At 33.9% G+C, this 15,669-nt stretch overlaps 1 protein-coding gene across 1 annotated transcript in view; it reads left to right on the forward strand.

Annotated features, from left to right (window-relative positions):
* The first annotated feature begins 164 nt into the window (after window positions 1–164).
* LOC130798997 (calcium-transporting ATPase 3, endoplasmic reticulum-type) overlaps window positions 165–15,669 on the forward strand; it is a 37,238-nt gene continuing 21,733 nt past the window's right edge. Inside the window, exons 1-13 of the mRNA XM_057662094.1 lie at window positions 165–326; window positions 413–463; window positions 911–944; window positions 3,746–3,763; window positions 4,947–5,083; window positions 7,299–7,373; window positions 8,087–8,132; window positions 8,268–8,327; window positions 8,417–8,497; window positions 9,201–9,286; window positions 12,732–12,833; window positions 12,997–13,050; window positions 14,212–14,313. Of these exons, the coding sequence (XP_057518077.1) occupies window positions 294–326; window positions 413–463; window positions 911–944; window positions 3,746–3,763; window positions 4,947–5,083; window positions 7,299–7,373; window positions 8,087–8,132; window positions 8,268–8,327; window positions 8,417–8,497; window positions 9,201–9,286; window positions 12,732–12,833; window positions 12,997–13,050; window positions 14,212–14,313 (879 nt within the window). The 5' untranslated portion in view covers window positions 165–293. The remainder of the gene's footprint in view (window positions 327–412; window positions 464–910; window positions 945–3,745; window positions 3,764–4,946; window positions 5,084–7,298; window positions 7,374–8,086; window positions 8,133–8,267; window positions 8,328–8,416; window positions 8,498–9,200; window positions 9,287–12,731; window positions 12,834–12,996; window positions 13,051–14,211; window positions 14,314–15,669) is intronic.

A 15,669-nucleotide genomic window follows, 5' to 3' on the forward strand; every position in this document is an offset into this window, starting at 1 on the left:
ACAATAGTCATTATAATAATGACATCATGATTATGGTTTAGCGAGAAAATTTTATTAAGAGAGTCACCCGTAAACAATTTTGAGAAGTGATGGCATTAGTAGTATTTTGTTTTAGTAAGTAATGTTAATATTTAAAACCTAGTTAAATCTGTCAATTGCTTGGTTTGGACGTTTTTAACCGACACTTTTTTCCAGTGGTTTAACCTTTTAAAGTTTAATCACACACTCCGCACCATTGTTAACCCAGCAGTTCCATCCCCAATTTGCCAAATCTGCTCCATAAATCAACTTTGATGGAGGATGCCTATGCTAGATCTGCTACTGAGGTTTTAATTTTCATAAAATTTGATGTTTGACATTTTTCCACTTCGTTATTTTTTGTTTACATAAAATAATTTAATTTTGATATCAGGTTTTGGATTTTTTTGCGGTAGACCCATCAAAAGGTCTTAGTGATTCCCAGGTATTGCCACTGATTTCTCAATTTGAATTTTGTGGAAGAGTGATTTTGTTTTGGTTGTTTAAAATTTCTTAGAAAATGGTGTTTTAATTAATTAAGCTGTTCATTGTTCTTTTTTTTTTGAATTTTTTTTTGTTGTAAGTCAATGTTGGTATAAATTTTCCTTATCAAAAAAAAAAATGTTGGTATACCATGTTGAATAATGGACTGATTTTTGTTTTCTAGGCAGCTGATCAAGAATTGGTTCTTAATTAGTAGAGCTGTTCAATGTTCTTTTATATATATATATATATATATATATATATGAATATATATACATATATATATATATATATATATATATATATATATATATATATATATATATATATATATATATATATATATATATATATAAATCAATGTTGCTGTAAATTCCATATTGTACAACTTTCTGGTTTTGTTTTGTAGGTAGCTGATCATGGAAGGATCTATGGTAGAAATGGTAAGTATCAGCTAGTTTTGTTTGATTGTGACCAGGTTCTTATCATTAAGCTCTTTGATGGGATAGTTTATTTCATTTTGTTAATATTTGCAGCAATGTCTTACCTTTTTTGTTTGTAAAAAAGGAATTCTCGGTTTTAAAGTTTGAATCTTTTGAGGATTGACTGTTTGATCAATCTTTGGTGCAAGTCAAAGAGCTTAAGTACCTTTAAATTAGTATTCAAGTCCAAATAAAGCTGTCTAAATTTTGAGGACCTGACAAACCTTAAGGCTATGCCGGAGTGTTGTGCGGTTGATTTGTAGTGCACCTTTGGACGGTGATGTCAGGTTTGCGATTAAAATGAACTCTAAAAAATGATTTATAAAATATTATTGCTAAATAGGCGTGTGTGGTTAAAGTTTAGTGCATCGTCTGATAGTCATGATAGGTTTGCACTTTAAATGAACTCTAAATTGAGTAGCTTGTATGTCGTTCGGTAATGGTATTGCTTGATGAAAGGTCTTGTAGCTCTGCAATATGCAATGAATGCTCCCAAGAGAAATACCAAATATCCTCAGTTTTTAACTTCTTACCATCTAAAAGCTACGTATTCAGAAAGGATCCGAACTACGCAAACTCATCAGTTCTCTGCCTAGCGGAATTCATGATTTCCTTTCATCTAATAAAGAATTTAGTGTTAGAGAATATAGCCATGGGAGAAAACGGTGTATTCACTCATGTAGACTAAACTGTTAGCAAAATGGACCTTTTGACTTTGAATAGACTTCAAATTTGATTTTTACAGCAATGCATCAATATGTTCATCTATTTTACTGGGATTCGAGTCTTAAGAATTGCTCTATGGGATCAAAGATCGTATTGTGATTTATGAAACTAGAAATGTAAATAAAGGGACATTTTCACCACCATAACATGTTATTCAAAGTTTTACATCCATATGACCATATCTTATTCACATAATCACATTGCTACAATAAAAAGTGGATGTATCTCTTAAACTATTAGAAAAATCAAATTACTGTGTGCAAATTAGATTGAAGCGTTGTGTTAGGGTTTTAAAGGGGTTTCATTGAATAAGAAAATCACCCTTGCTGCCTGTCATGGAAGTTGGATTAGTCATTAGATGTCCCGAGACAAACTAGTGATGATATTTCATTTGCAGAACCTTTGTTGTTGATCTTTTGTCACCTTTACGTGTTGGAATTGTACAACTTGCAAAAAGAATAGCCTATGACTATTCTAAATTTACATCACAACCCTACGAGAAAGTAGAAACTTTTAAAAATTTAGTTTTAGAAACCTCGATGCTTTACACAGACCTTTTGAAAATCTAATTCCTGTATAACTTTTTGATGCGCTTCATCCGCAACCTTATCGGGCATAAGAGAAGCCACATGGACTTTTCCTTCCCTTTTTAGGGGCACTTTAAAATTGTGAAGTGTTTTAAGAAACAAAATCACTTGGATAATTCTTCAAATACTGCCCACAGGAAAGCAAGCTATTCGGAGAAAATTCTTTCACCGTAATATAGTGCGATCATTAGAAAATAGAGTGGCATCACTCAAACCAACATCCGATGCTTATCTTTGCTTATCAATCACATCATGCTAACTTCCACTTCTGACCCACTGAACTAAGTAGTCATTCTTTAGGTACGTAACTCATTTTCTAACTTCCAATAAGTTTGAGCGATTAGTAAAGATGGCACCCAACGCAGGCCTGTGATGTGATGTGGACTTTTCCTTCCCTTTTTAGGGGCACTTTAAAATTGTGAAGTGTTTTAAGAAACAAAATCACTTGGATAATTCTTCAAATACTGCCCACAGGAAAGCAAGCTATTCGGAGAAAATTCTTTCACCGTAATATAGTGCGATCATTAGAAAATAGAGTGGCATCACTCAAACCAACATCCGATGCTTATCTTTGCTTATCAATCACATCATGCTAACTTCCACTTCTGACCCACTGAACTAAGTAGTCATTCTTTAGGTACGTAACTCATTTTCTAACTTCCAATAAGTTTGAGCGATTAGTAAAGATGGCACCCAACGCAGGCCTGTGATGTGATGTGATGTGCCAGTGGTCTTGTCCTGTGATGTGACGTGCCAGCGGTGGGCTGATACGATACTATGTGGCTATGTTTTGCACTATGGTATAAATGTGCCGTCAGCAAAAAATCAAACTAGACCTGCATGCCCAAGCATGGGTTTCCTGAGGTACCATGCACATCATAGCACACATATCCTATGATGCTGTGAATCTTTTTATGGGAGTCATAGTTCTCCAAAACCATTGTTGGGCTATTCATGTGTTCTAATACGTTGCATAATGCCTCTGCCTTATGTATTAATACATTTCCACATTAATGAGGATTTATAGAATGTAACAATGCTAATTTCGTTCCATATTTTCCATCTATCTCTACACTTTAATTTAGCAAAAAGATAAGAAATTACCAGCTTGACAGTCATTAAATAAAGAAAGCTTTGGTCAAATTCAAGAATTTCGCATTGAAACTCTCACCTCACTGATCATTTCCCTTCCAGATGGTCGATCTTTTTATAAGCTATACACATGCATCCAGTACTTTCTTTTCTTCTGAAACAATATGGACTTATAAGCTATTCACCTATAAAATGTTTGATGTTGCCTAGTCATCAAAATTAATGAGCCATATGGCATTTCAGGTGCCGTTTAATTCTCATGTGCAATTTTGTATTGATTAGTTGGTTTCTGATATTTTTTTATTTTTCCTGTTTGGTTATTTTGCTGGAATCATTTGGCTCGTTGAACCATCACAGTACTTCCACCAGAGAAAAGTAAGTTCACGTCTTCTCTTCTTTATCTGATAATTATGTCCGAAGGATATGTTGGTTGTATTTTTGTCCCCCGTTTGTATGATCCATGTAAATGATCTCACTTTTGAACTTCAATTTTTTGTAAAGCTCTAGGGTTTACACAAGAAATAAATTTGGGTATCTGAATCATCTGTTATTGGATAAGGGTAGTCCTTGATTTCATACAACATCCCTTATGAAGTCAAGGTGAGGCTATTGGCCATTATATTAAAATGTGGTTGATAAGGGTAGCAATATTGTGTTTGATGGTAGTAGGTCTAAGTTTGGATGATATATATTGTTGGGGACACAGGGCAAAGTAGTAAGCTTGATGGTGCTAGGTCTGGTTACACTTCTACTGCTGTTTCTTATTAGAACTCTTTTAAAAGGTAGCATTGCTACATGGGTGAAGTGAGAAAATGGACTCAATATTAGACTAAATTTCCTTGTTTTTCAATCATCATTTTCTGTTGTGAACTTGTGTGGTTCACGAATGTTTCTAGAGTTTGATTGGGAACCTAAGCAAATGAAATCATGCAATTAGCTTAGGTTTTCTAACTGGTCGTGAAGAAAGCTATTTCTGAATACCTCCCAAAGAAAAAATGAAATCTGGAAATTTACTTGCTCTAAATAGCGGAAACGAAGACCAAAATTTTCAAACATCAGCTGAAATCATGCAATTAGCCTTACCACTATTTTCTTTTTTTCATTCTTTTTTCTTTTGTCAAGCTTGGCTGTAGCTTTGAAGAATGAAGATTCTATTTATTTCTCCATTTATTCTTCTAATTCTAGTTTAATTAGGCCTTCATTCTTTGGATTCAAGGGAGGATAGCATGTGAGGTTTGGGTAGGAATACTGAACGGAACGGGATGGAAGGGTGGCATGTGTGGTTTGAGAACACAGTCCAAGCCCCTAGCTATTTGTACTTACTAATAATATAAAACCTAACCGAACATCCTGATTGCTCATTGTAGCATGAATATACAACAGGCTTAATGATAAAATTTAGTTATGCGTCTAATGCTTATAGTGGATATAAGTTCTAGGTTCTAATTGAATACAGTGCATAAACAGTACTGATTTTCACTGCTGCGGTGTAGCACATTTCAATTCCAAGAGAAAATTATAATTCTTACTAGATAAATTTGTATATTTCTCAATATAGGTACTCCTTTTTGGAAGTTGGTCATAAAGCAATTTGATGATTTGCTTGTGAAGATATTGATCGTGGCTGCCATTGTTTCGTTTGTTTTGGCCCTGATTAATGGAGAAACAGGACTGTCTGCGTTTTTGGAACCTTCGGTTAGTGAAGCTTTCTATTTTATTTTTAATTATACATTTTGCGGATGGGTTTTAAGGTAAGTGCAAGCACTATTCTGCATATTTTCTGGAGTAGTCAACATTGGTGAGACTATTTGAAAAACAAATATCACAACATTAGATCAATAAATGGATTATTTGTGTCAGAAATTGCTTTTTCTAACTAGTTTTGCGAAAGACTATGTTTTACTTGTATTGTTTTAAAACTAACGTTTATGACATTTTATATCTGTGACTTGACCTTATATCGTATTCCCAGGGGTTTGAATGTTGAGTGCCGACTATTATTTCTTTATTTTTACTACAAAGACTACCTTTGATTCATCTAGGAAGTTCTTTAATTCACATATTGCGAAATAGGCTGTGTTTGCTAGATCCATGAATTTTGCATCTTGACTAAATATCAATGACCATAGAACAAAAGGGACGTAAGTTTGGATATACTTACATATTTTGAGAAATTGAGAGAACAAGGCTTGGCTCCTCTGCTAAATGAGATAATAATCATCAGCTTGATTCCAAGTTGTCACTGTTGCATTTTGTGACTTTAAATTATAATAAAGCATATAAAGTAAAGTTACATAAACTTTGTAGGTTACAAAAATATATGACAAGTTCAAACCTTTGCTTAACATACACCAAATGTGAACTTCATAATCGAGAATCTCCATATATCGAACATAGTAACAAGAAGATTTTGTATGCGACTTGATTTAAATTCTAGGCGAGATGCTCTATCCAAAAACATCATTTCCTCCCTACTACGGTGCTTGGGGATATGGACCGTAAATATGTTCTGAGATACAAAGAATTTCACTAAATTCCTAGCACAAGGAAATTAGAACGACATGAGAAAACTTAAGTGGAAGAAGAAACGGAAATTCACAATCGAGGATTGCAAGTTCTTTATGTTAAGTGCTACAGAGGATATAAAATTCAGATATTACATGTATATTCCATGTATATCTCACATAAGAAATAACTTACACATGCCTCCTATATTTATAGAAGAGCATACAACCATTCATGAAGTAATATGTCACTTCATGAACCGCAACATTGATTCACGAATCAATGTCGATCATAAATCAATACATCCCAATATATTCAGTTAATATAACCATATTAACCGTAGGTAGTTATAGCATAACTAACAAAACCGAATAAAACGAACATTGCAAAACCAGCGCGAAACTCGCGACCAGTGAAATACTTCGCGACTAGTGACAAAAATCGCGACCCGAGAATTGTGTTTTTTTTTCAAAACAGAAAATTTGCTTTGAAAACTCGTGACCTGCGAGCCTTTTCGCGATTAGTGAAAAACACTTTCCACAAAATTAATAACTTTGCAATTTTTGGGATATTTCCAATTAATTATTTATTTAATTAATTTATTTGATTTAATTAATTTATTATTTCCGATAACTATTATACGCTCTAAATGACAACAGTCACATCTTTTTTTCCGGACCAAGAATTCACAAGAGGGCCTAGTATGCTAATCCAATCAGACACTTTCTTAGTTCCTTCCTCCCCTGAAAAACACTACCAACTTGCAAAGCTCTGAAATCGATGAGAGACTCATCTTTGCAATATCAAACAATCTGTTTAATAAGGCAGCCGGGTTTCAGAGCTGAGTGCTGAGTGCTGACTTTCGTATAATAAATAGGCATCTTGAATAGGACACACTTTATCTGCTTTTGTTTATCATTATTGTTGAGCCTTAGAAAAAAAAATTCAGGTGAAGGGTGTGACCTTTATAGAGGCCATAAACAATTAGAAAAAGTTACTGGGAAGTGACATAAAATTTTCCTACTTGTTGCTTCTTAACTATAAAGGATCAAGCTGCCTTATTCATCTTTCCATTCTAGACAAGAGGAAACATACCTGAGTATGATCTTGATGCTTTGGTGTATAGTACTGACTCCTGAGTATCCAACACGGTTGGTTATAGGCTGGAGTTTTGACCTTAAAAATATTGCTGGGGAGGGAGGAGGACTAAAAAAATTAACAGTTAAAATGCTCATACAAAACTTATGGTGGAGACTAGATTAGGAGTGATGGGTATGAATTTCATGTTTAGTCCTGTATCTGTCGAAATGAGAGTTAACATTCTTTTTCTAAATCATTTAATTTGATAATGCCCTCGTTCTGTTCAAATATTGGTATAACAATGTTAAAAAATAAATATGTGCAGGTTATTCTCATGATATTGGCTGCAAATGCTGCAGTGGGTGTCATTACAGAAACCAACGCTGAAAAAGCTATAGAGGTAAATTAACTGGATTTAATCTTGGCTCACTTGCAGAATTGCTTTTTTCCCAGCAAATCTTTATATATGACATCAATCTTGTCTCTCTTGTTATTAATATGTACTGAATTTATTTTTCAAAGAACTTTTGATTTTGAGGATGGAATGATATTCTTGGAGTATGGCAATATCTTAATATGTGGTGAATCTTTCTCTTATCCCCCCTCCCACAAGGGTTTCCCTGGTTAGGTTTCCATTTCCTTTATAACCTCATTAGACCTCTGTTTCTTACTCAAATCATTTGTGCACGCCAAGTCGCCCAATGATGATTTATCAAACAGGGGATTCTGAGAATTCATTGTAAATTAGTTCAGTGCTCGCAATGTGTTCTTGATCCTTGTTTTAAACCATTGTAATGGATTTGTAAAGGCCAATTAGAGAGAAATTTCTGCAAAGCATGAGAACTCTTATGCTCTATCTGCTCATAATGAATTTTGTCTTAGGATTTGGGTTGCGCAGTCTTAGTGGGGGAAAGTAGGCTTTTTAGGGAATCTGTATACTGATTGACTCTTCCAGGTCTATCCTTACGACTTATGTCTTAGTCTAGCTTTCCTAGTCCTTGCGGGGTCTTTGTTTCTCTTTTTTTGTTGATCTAATTCGTTTTGTCTTCTACACTTTTTTGGATACTGTCCAATGTGCTTTTCTTCATCACATTTTTGCCATCATTGTCACAGGAGTTGAGAGCTTACCAAGCAGATGTTGCAACTGTCTTAAGAAATGGTAAAATGGAAAAGTTATTATGCTGAGTTTTGTGATGGTTACAGATTATTATTGCTAATGATTATGTTTGTAGTCATTTGAGTTTGTTTCCCATCATCAACTTATAATTCATTATGTCTTTATGCTTGCTTATAGGTTGTTTATCCATAGTCCCAGCCACAGATCTTGTTCCAGGAGATATTGTGGAAGTAAGTGGTAAGTTAATGTTTTTATCCATGAAATTTTCATATCTTGCTGGGTTCTGGATGAAATTTTTTGACTTCATCTTTTATGTGAAAATACAGTGGGCTGTAAAGTTCCAGCAGACATGCGGACGATTGAACTGTTAAGTGACCACTTACGAGTTGATCAAGCAATTCTTACAGGTACTGGTATTTTAGAAGTTCTTTCACATTTCTCCCTCAGTGTAAGGATTAGACAATGTCTGTAAATTGGTTATTCTAGTTATTTGGGTCTGCTTAGGTGCTATGTTAACATTCCGGGCAATTACTTTGAAGCTCATAGATTTTAATCATCTGCAGTGGAGTTTATTTTGAGGAATTTTTCACTACTTGTGTCTTCTTTCATCTATGATGAGCTTATTACAAGGGCTTTTCGACATGATGTATCTTAATTGTGTAACAAGTATTTAGGCTAGCTATGGATGTGCAATGAACTTCAATATATAGCTGGTGACTATTACGATTTTTGTTATATTACAAACAATGATAAAATTCATATCCTGAAGTAGCTATTGGAACCTAATAGACCTTTTAGAACCTAATACATATTATAAAAAAAGATAAAGATGGATATTGTAAGAATTACAGCTTATGGTGACTAATGTAAGAATAACAACTTATTATGATTATGGTTAATGATTTCAAACCACAAGTTACATGATGAGGTCTTGCAGAACGGTAAACGCAAAATCGGCCATAATTTTACGGAACAACCTCATTTTTTTCTATGCAGTCTAGCCTCCCTTTCTCATCTCAGCATTGCTATACTCAGTGGCAACATATGTAAACATATATGTTTCTGCTTCTTAATCTCTGATCTCATATTTGGTCAAAATATTATTGATAGGTGAGAGTTGCTCAGTGGAGAAGGAAGTTGATTCCACTTCGGCTATTAATGCTGTGTATCAAGACAAAACAAACACTCTCTTTTCGGTAATCTCATGTTCTAGATTTTCCAGTTGATGACGTCGTATGTGCGATTATATGTCAAAAAGTATTCTTTGTGTAAGACCCATAATCTGTTTGTTCCATAATGTTGGTCATTTATGTTCCATATAATCTTAGTTACTTTGCGAATGCAACATTATCTTCTGTAGAATACTTGATTAAATGTGCGTTTATGTTGTAGTTTAATACTAAAACACCTTAATGTTTACTAATTTATTTATCACTCCTTTAAGTTGATACAATTAGTCATGGGAGAAATAAAACACCTCATGAAATACATCCTAAATAAGACAAGGTTCCTATACTCGCGTTTCTGTTCTTTTGCTTAGAAAACATAAAAATTTCCATACATTCCTGAAGGCTCCACTGTGATGATCCGGATCAAGAAATACTTTCTTTCTTTTCTTTTTGATTAAAATCAAGAAGATTTATGGATTAGTGATATGAGAACTCGTGTCTTCTGAAGTAGTATCCAAAAAATCCTATAACCCATGCCTATCCTAATTTGCAAGGTTGAGAACAACAAATACAATAACCCAACGCATGAGTACCCCAAAACTGAGTACATCACAAACTGGTACGTTGATTTATAAGGTCAACCTGTATTTTTTGTCAACACTTCTGCATGAGAGCCATTATAGAAACTTTTCTATCCATTTATAATGCTTCTTATTGGTCATATACTTGATTATGAGGAATAAATGTGTGTGTCATATTTTGGTGTGCGTAGGTAGCTGTGTTCATAGGGGTACCCGGGTAGTTTGAAAGGCCTATGTCCCAACTAATATTGTGGGTACCCAATTATTAGGTACCCGAATGATTCGGTTTGGGACACTCGATGCCCGATTTGTGAGTGGAAGAAATCAGAATGCTTCTGATAAAAATATTTTGGCTTTATTATGACAATGTACTGATGGGTGACTGGGAGTTCCAATAAGCATCTTGCTTGGGAGATATAAAAGTTGAATTTGGGCTTTTTAATGTGAATACATCATTTGTTTAGCAAATGAAATAAGCTACCAAACTTGCCAAGTTGTCTTTAGAGTCTATGAGGTGTTATAGGCTTAAGACTAGCATGACATGAATCGTATCAACTAGATTGCCTCATATTTATTTTTCCCTCCGATATAGGTTGAGAACATATTTCTTCTGTAAAAAGGCTTTTAAAGCCATTTCCACTTTGAGCAATGTGTAGCACAGTGCAAAAGCAAAGTCGCATTGTATCGTATCAACCATATCGTAAAGATTTTTAAATTTACCGAACTAGTATTACCCCCTTCGTAAAGGTGTAAAAAAACTGCATTTAAGGATTTTCCTCACAATATTTCATGGTTTAGGCCGATATTTCACGGTACAACAACCGCATCATCCTCTCTGTATCTTCGTGTCTTTTATCTCAATCGTGACCGTTACTGCAGTTATGCACTATGATATATACTATTCGTAAAAGCTTAATACTATTTTACAATTATTTAGCTTTATTATAAAAATCGTAGTATTTAAAGATAAAACATAACTTTTCTACACACTTTGTATGTGTCGGTGGTACCCGAAAAAAGTTTTTATGTCCCATGACCCCACCCTGTTAAGACGGGTCGGGTACTCGACCTAGAGTTAAATATTTTTTAAAAAAATTGATTCGCCAGTAAGTTTTCGGGTCATCGAGTCGGGTCAAGTAGGTCGGATATTCTTGATTACCCCTATGCATAGGCAAACCCAAGTATTTATCATACAAGCCCACCTTATTTACCACGTTTGTTATGAAAATAACCATTTTCCTTGAATCTAAAGAAATAGTGATCTTTTTCCCGTATCTCAACGCCCCTTTCCCAAAATGATTAAAAGGATGTAGTCTTGTTTATATTGGTTTTTGGTTACCAACTGCATCATAAGCTTTAAAGATGTTGTATGTACTCCAAGTGGTAAAATAGAGCACATGTTTTTGTCTATACATATTACATATACATTATGCGTTTGTAAGTGATGCACTGGTTGTAAAATTTAGAAGTCATTTGACTGATGGGGAACCAATTGATTAATGATTTCTAGAGTGTTATCTATTAGATACCTCGGAATGTGGAGTGTATAATGCAAAAACAAGGCCGCATTACCGTATCGAAATAGTTTACAGATTCATGGATAATATAGTTTACTTTGTCATTTATAAATAAACTAGTTTAGAAACTGCACGAATTTATTAGTATGAAATATATGAAAATATTACTTTAAAGAATAACGCAATTATATATTATCGTGATTAAATTTATCAAATACATGACTTTTTCAAAGCAAAAATTAAATACCGTTTTTTTTACTTATTTATCAAATACATCAATATTTCATTCAACAAAATATATCAAATTCTAGGTCAGGTATATATAATTGCTATAATAAATTATATAAATACTTTACCCAATTTAGCTCCAATTTAAAAAAAAAAATCAAATTCTAAATTAGGTAAATATTGTCATGTAATCAACTATCATCCACTAAAATAATTCCATTTGTCAAGGTTCCTAAGGATGACATTTGTTATTTTCCAACATAAGTGAAATAGAGAAATTTACCCATATTCACACTATTTACCAACATGTGGACACCATCTCTCCTTTGGTCACTTGGGAAATTTTGCACATTCTACCTTTAATCTGTATTTTGCTTGCCTAGATAAAAAGATGGACTTTAACAAAGGAAGAAATTCAACCAATGCTTATAGTTAAAAATGAGGATTCTTGGTTCTCTTCTTTGAATTTCCCTTTATAGTTCATCATTTAACTACATTCTATTACCCTTATTCCATTAAGTGGCTCTCACGTAGAGTGGGGCTTGGTCGCTTAGGAGGGTCAGACATACACAACCTTACCCTTATCAATGATAAAACTAACAAAGAGGTTGTTTTTGATTGACATATTCACACTCTTTGGCTACATGTAGACCACCATCTCTCCTTTGGTCACTTGGACATTTTTGCACATTCTATCTTTTATCTTTATTTCACTTGCCTAGAATAAACGATGGACAAAGGAAGAAATTCAACAAATGCTTACAGTTCAGAATGAGGATTTTTTTGGTGCTCTTTTATGAATTGCCCTTAATAGTTTAACATTTCACTATTATTACCCTAATGTCATTAAGTTGCTCCCACCTAGGGTGGGGTTTGGGAAGGTTAGACGTACGCAACCTTACCCTTATCAATTTTAAAACTAAAAAGAGGTTGTGTTCGATTGACCATGATAGAAAATGTCTTGTAGTCTGGTGGTTCATTTTTTTTTTCTGTACACTATTTGCCTATTGCGCAAAATATTTCTTCTTTTTCGGCTAAAATTACAGAAGATAATAAAAAGCTCCAGTTATCAATTGATTCTCTGTGTATATAGTTTACGAGTAAAGCTTGATTTTCAATGTTCTCATCTGTTATGTCAATTTTTAGGGTACTGTTGTAGTGGCTGGTCGCGGAAGAGCAATTGTTACTGGTGTTGGTTCTAATACTGCTATGGGCAGCATTCACGATTCAATGTTGAGAACAGATGATGTAAGCCTTCTGAAAGATGTTATAATAGACTTTAACATATTTTTGATACTGTTTCTTTTTTATTGTATAGAGCAAAGATTAATTACTTATTTGAAAAGAGAGAGAGAGTTTGTGTCAAATACCAAACTACCTTTTAATGTATGATGCTCACCATTTATTGCAGGAAGCGACACCATTGAAAAAGAAACTAGATGAATTTGGTACATTCTTGGCTAAGGTATTTACTTTGCATTGCATTTTAATCATTAGAAATTTTGAATGAAGAGTATTGATATTTGATATACATATTGCATCTAAAGAACAACTTCGCTACTTCATGACCTATGCACTTGCTAGGAATTTCAATAAAAGGAATTTTAAATTTGTTTTTATATTTATTTTTCAAACGTAATGCTTAAATATCCGATTTCTTGGCTTGATCTAATATGATTGTAATGGAATTTTTTGTTAGATAGATGCTTAAATTGAGTTTGGATGAAGTTATTTAGTTAAATCTCAATCTTTCTCTCTAGCAACCCTTAAACCTATGACTAGGAGTCAAAATGCTAAATCTAAAGCCACCTAAGTCATATAGGGCCCGTGATTATGGATTTTATTCTTGGGAGAGGGATAACAATCAGATTGCCTTGGTATTGATCTTACAGGCATGTGCCATTAGACAGAGATTTGCAATCAGTGGTTCACTGTTAGATATCCTTCAAACTTTTAGTCCATCCTTTGTATCTGATTCAAGAAATTGAATCCTTAACTCATCAAAATCCTTCTCTTGCGCTTTGTTTTATGCAAACTTGGTTTCTCATCCCATAGATCTCCTTCTTTCCTTTGGTTGAAGGAATTAGGAAAGCTAAGGTCCCAAAAAAGTCAAGGCTTTTGTGTGGCTAGTAGCCAAAGGGAAGTTGAACATGATGGAGAACCCTCAATTAATGAGTTATCACAAGGCATTAGATTCTCATTGCTGTATCTTGTGTTGCGAGAATGGAGAAAGATAATGATCATTTATTCCTTCATTGCAAGATGTCGAAGAACTATGGCAAAGGTTATTTAAGATTAGGGGTAAAGAGTAGGTTGCTAGGAGAAGGGTGGTAGATTTTTTTTTAATTAACCATTTTGGTATGGGAAGGGATAATAATCTTAAAAAGATGTGGTGACTTGTACTTTTGCCATTCTATGGACATCTATATGGTTAGGAAGGAATTAGAAGATTATCAAAAGATACAATTCTCTTTCGTTTTGCATTATTTTTGTTGAAATCTGTTTCCCTTTGTTTATCATTTCTCATCTTCTTTTTGATAAATTTTCTATTTTTATCTAATTTTTTAAAAATGGGATTGGGATAATCGTATGTTGTTGTGTTTAATACCTTCCTTTGTACTGTTAGGTTATAGCAGGTATCTGTGTGTTGGTGTGGGTTGTTAATATTGGTCATTTTCGTGATCCGTCTCATGGAGGCTTTTTGCGAGGTGCTATCCATTATTTCAAGGTAATCACTCATGGTTAAAATGTGAATTGCTTGTGTTGTTTCATATGCTTGATCAAACACTAGTCTACTACCAATATGAAAAACTACAAATTACACAATAATGTTCTAATTTCATCAAATAAGTTCAACCTAACATAAATATAAGCTACCAGTTAGGTACTCTGAGTCTTACTTTTCCTAAATTTAAATAATTCAATCAAATTTAATTCTAGAAATGTAAACTTGCCTGTTGCATTAAATGTATAAAGCTTTTCCCATTAACCAACTGTAATTTCATCAATTAAGTTTGAACCCAGCTGCAACGCAGAAATGTTCCAGAACCATCTGTGACCAGCTGCTCTTTTGAGCCTAGATGCTCATTTGTGAAGTGCTGGGATAGCTCCTCTGTTCTTTGTTCCTTTGCCTGTACACGTGTCCTATGGTCCCCATTTGCTCCTCTTACCTTTCTACACTTGTCCAAGGATAGTTGCATGCTTGATCCTTAAGGTTACATCATCAAATAATTGCATGTTAGTGTCTATTATGATTATTCTCCCATGACCAATCCCAAGAGCACACTTGGGTCCTTTTCAACGCAACTAAACTTAACTAAACTAATTAGTTAAGTCCTCATCATAGAAAAAAATCATGGATGTTGTCACGATTGCGGTAACAATCGTGATGTTGCGGACGCGGCACCTCACGGCATTACGACTCGTTTTGGGGACATTGCTATTCAATTTTTAACTAAAGAATTACATTTATAATAGTAATTCAAGTTTTCTAAAACATATATTTAATTTAAAGCTTATAATAGGCCTTTTAGAACCAAGTACACTTTTGAAAAAAGATAATTATGTTTAATATGTTAGAATAGCAACTTATAATAGTTGTTACTCCATGATTATAAATCACGGGTAACATAATGGGGTTTTGCGGTAAGGTAAGCTAAAAATCCGTTATATAGCATCCGTTATGTAACACAATGACCTCATTTTTATTCAATGGTCCTAATACTTTGTGAACTAAAGTCACCCAGTTTACTTAACGCATTCTACTGTAGAAGTTAATTCCATAAAACCAATCTTACTACCATGGCTTTTACCCCGCTTGTTGGTCCAAGGTCTACAACCCTTGATTTGGTCCAAGGTCTACAACCCTTGATTGAGGAAATAATACATACACAATTCAATGGAGGTTTTGAACTAAAGCTATATGATATTGGGTATTATTTTATGTTCGTCATCTCCCTGGCTCCCAATTATCTCCTGATATGAGGCAATTTTTCTTCCGCATACACCTCGGAACTCCCCAAAATTCTTTATCTCTCATCTCCGAAAACAAAAAATTAAGAAAATACAAATGTCTTTTGTGTGA

The sequence above is a fragment of the Amaranthus tricolor genome, chromosome 13 (assembly GCF_026212465.1).
Source record: "Amaranthus tricolor cultivar Red isolate AtriRed21 chromosome 13, ASM2621246v1, whole genome shotgun sequence".
NCBI classification, from domain to species: Eukaryota; Viridiplantae; Streptophyta; class Magnoliopsida; order Caryophyllales; family Amaranthaceae; genus Amaranthus; species Amaranthus tricolor.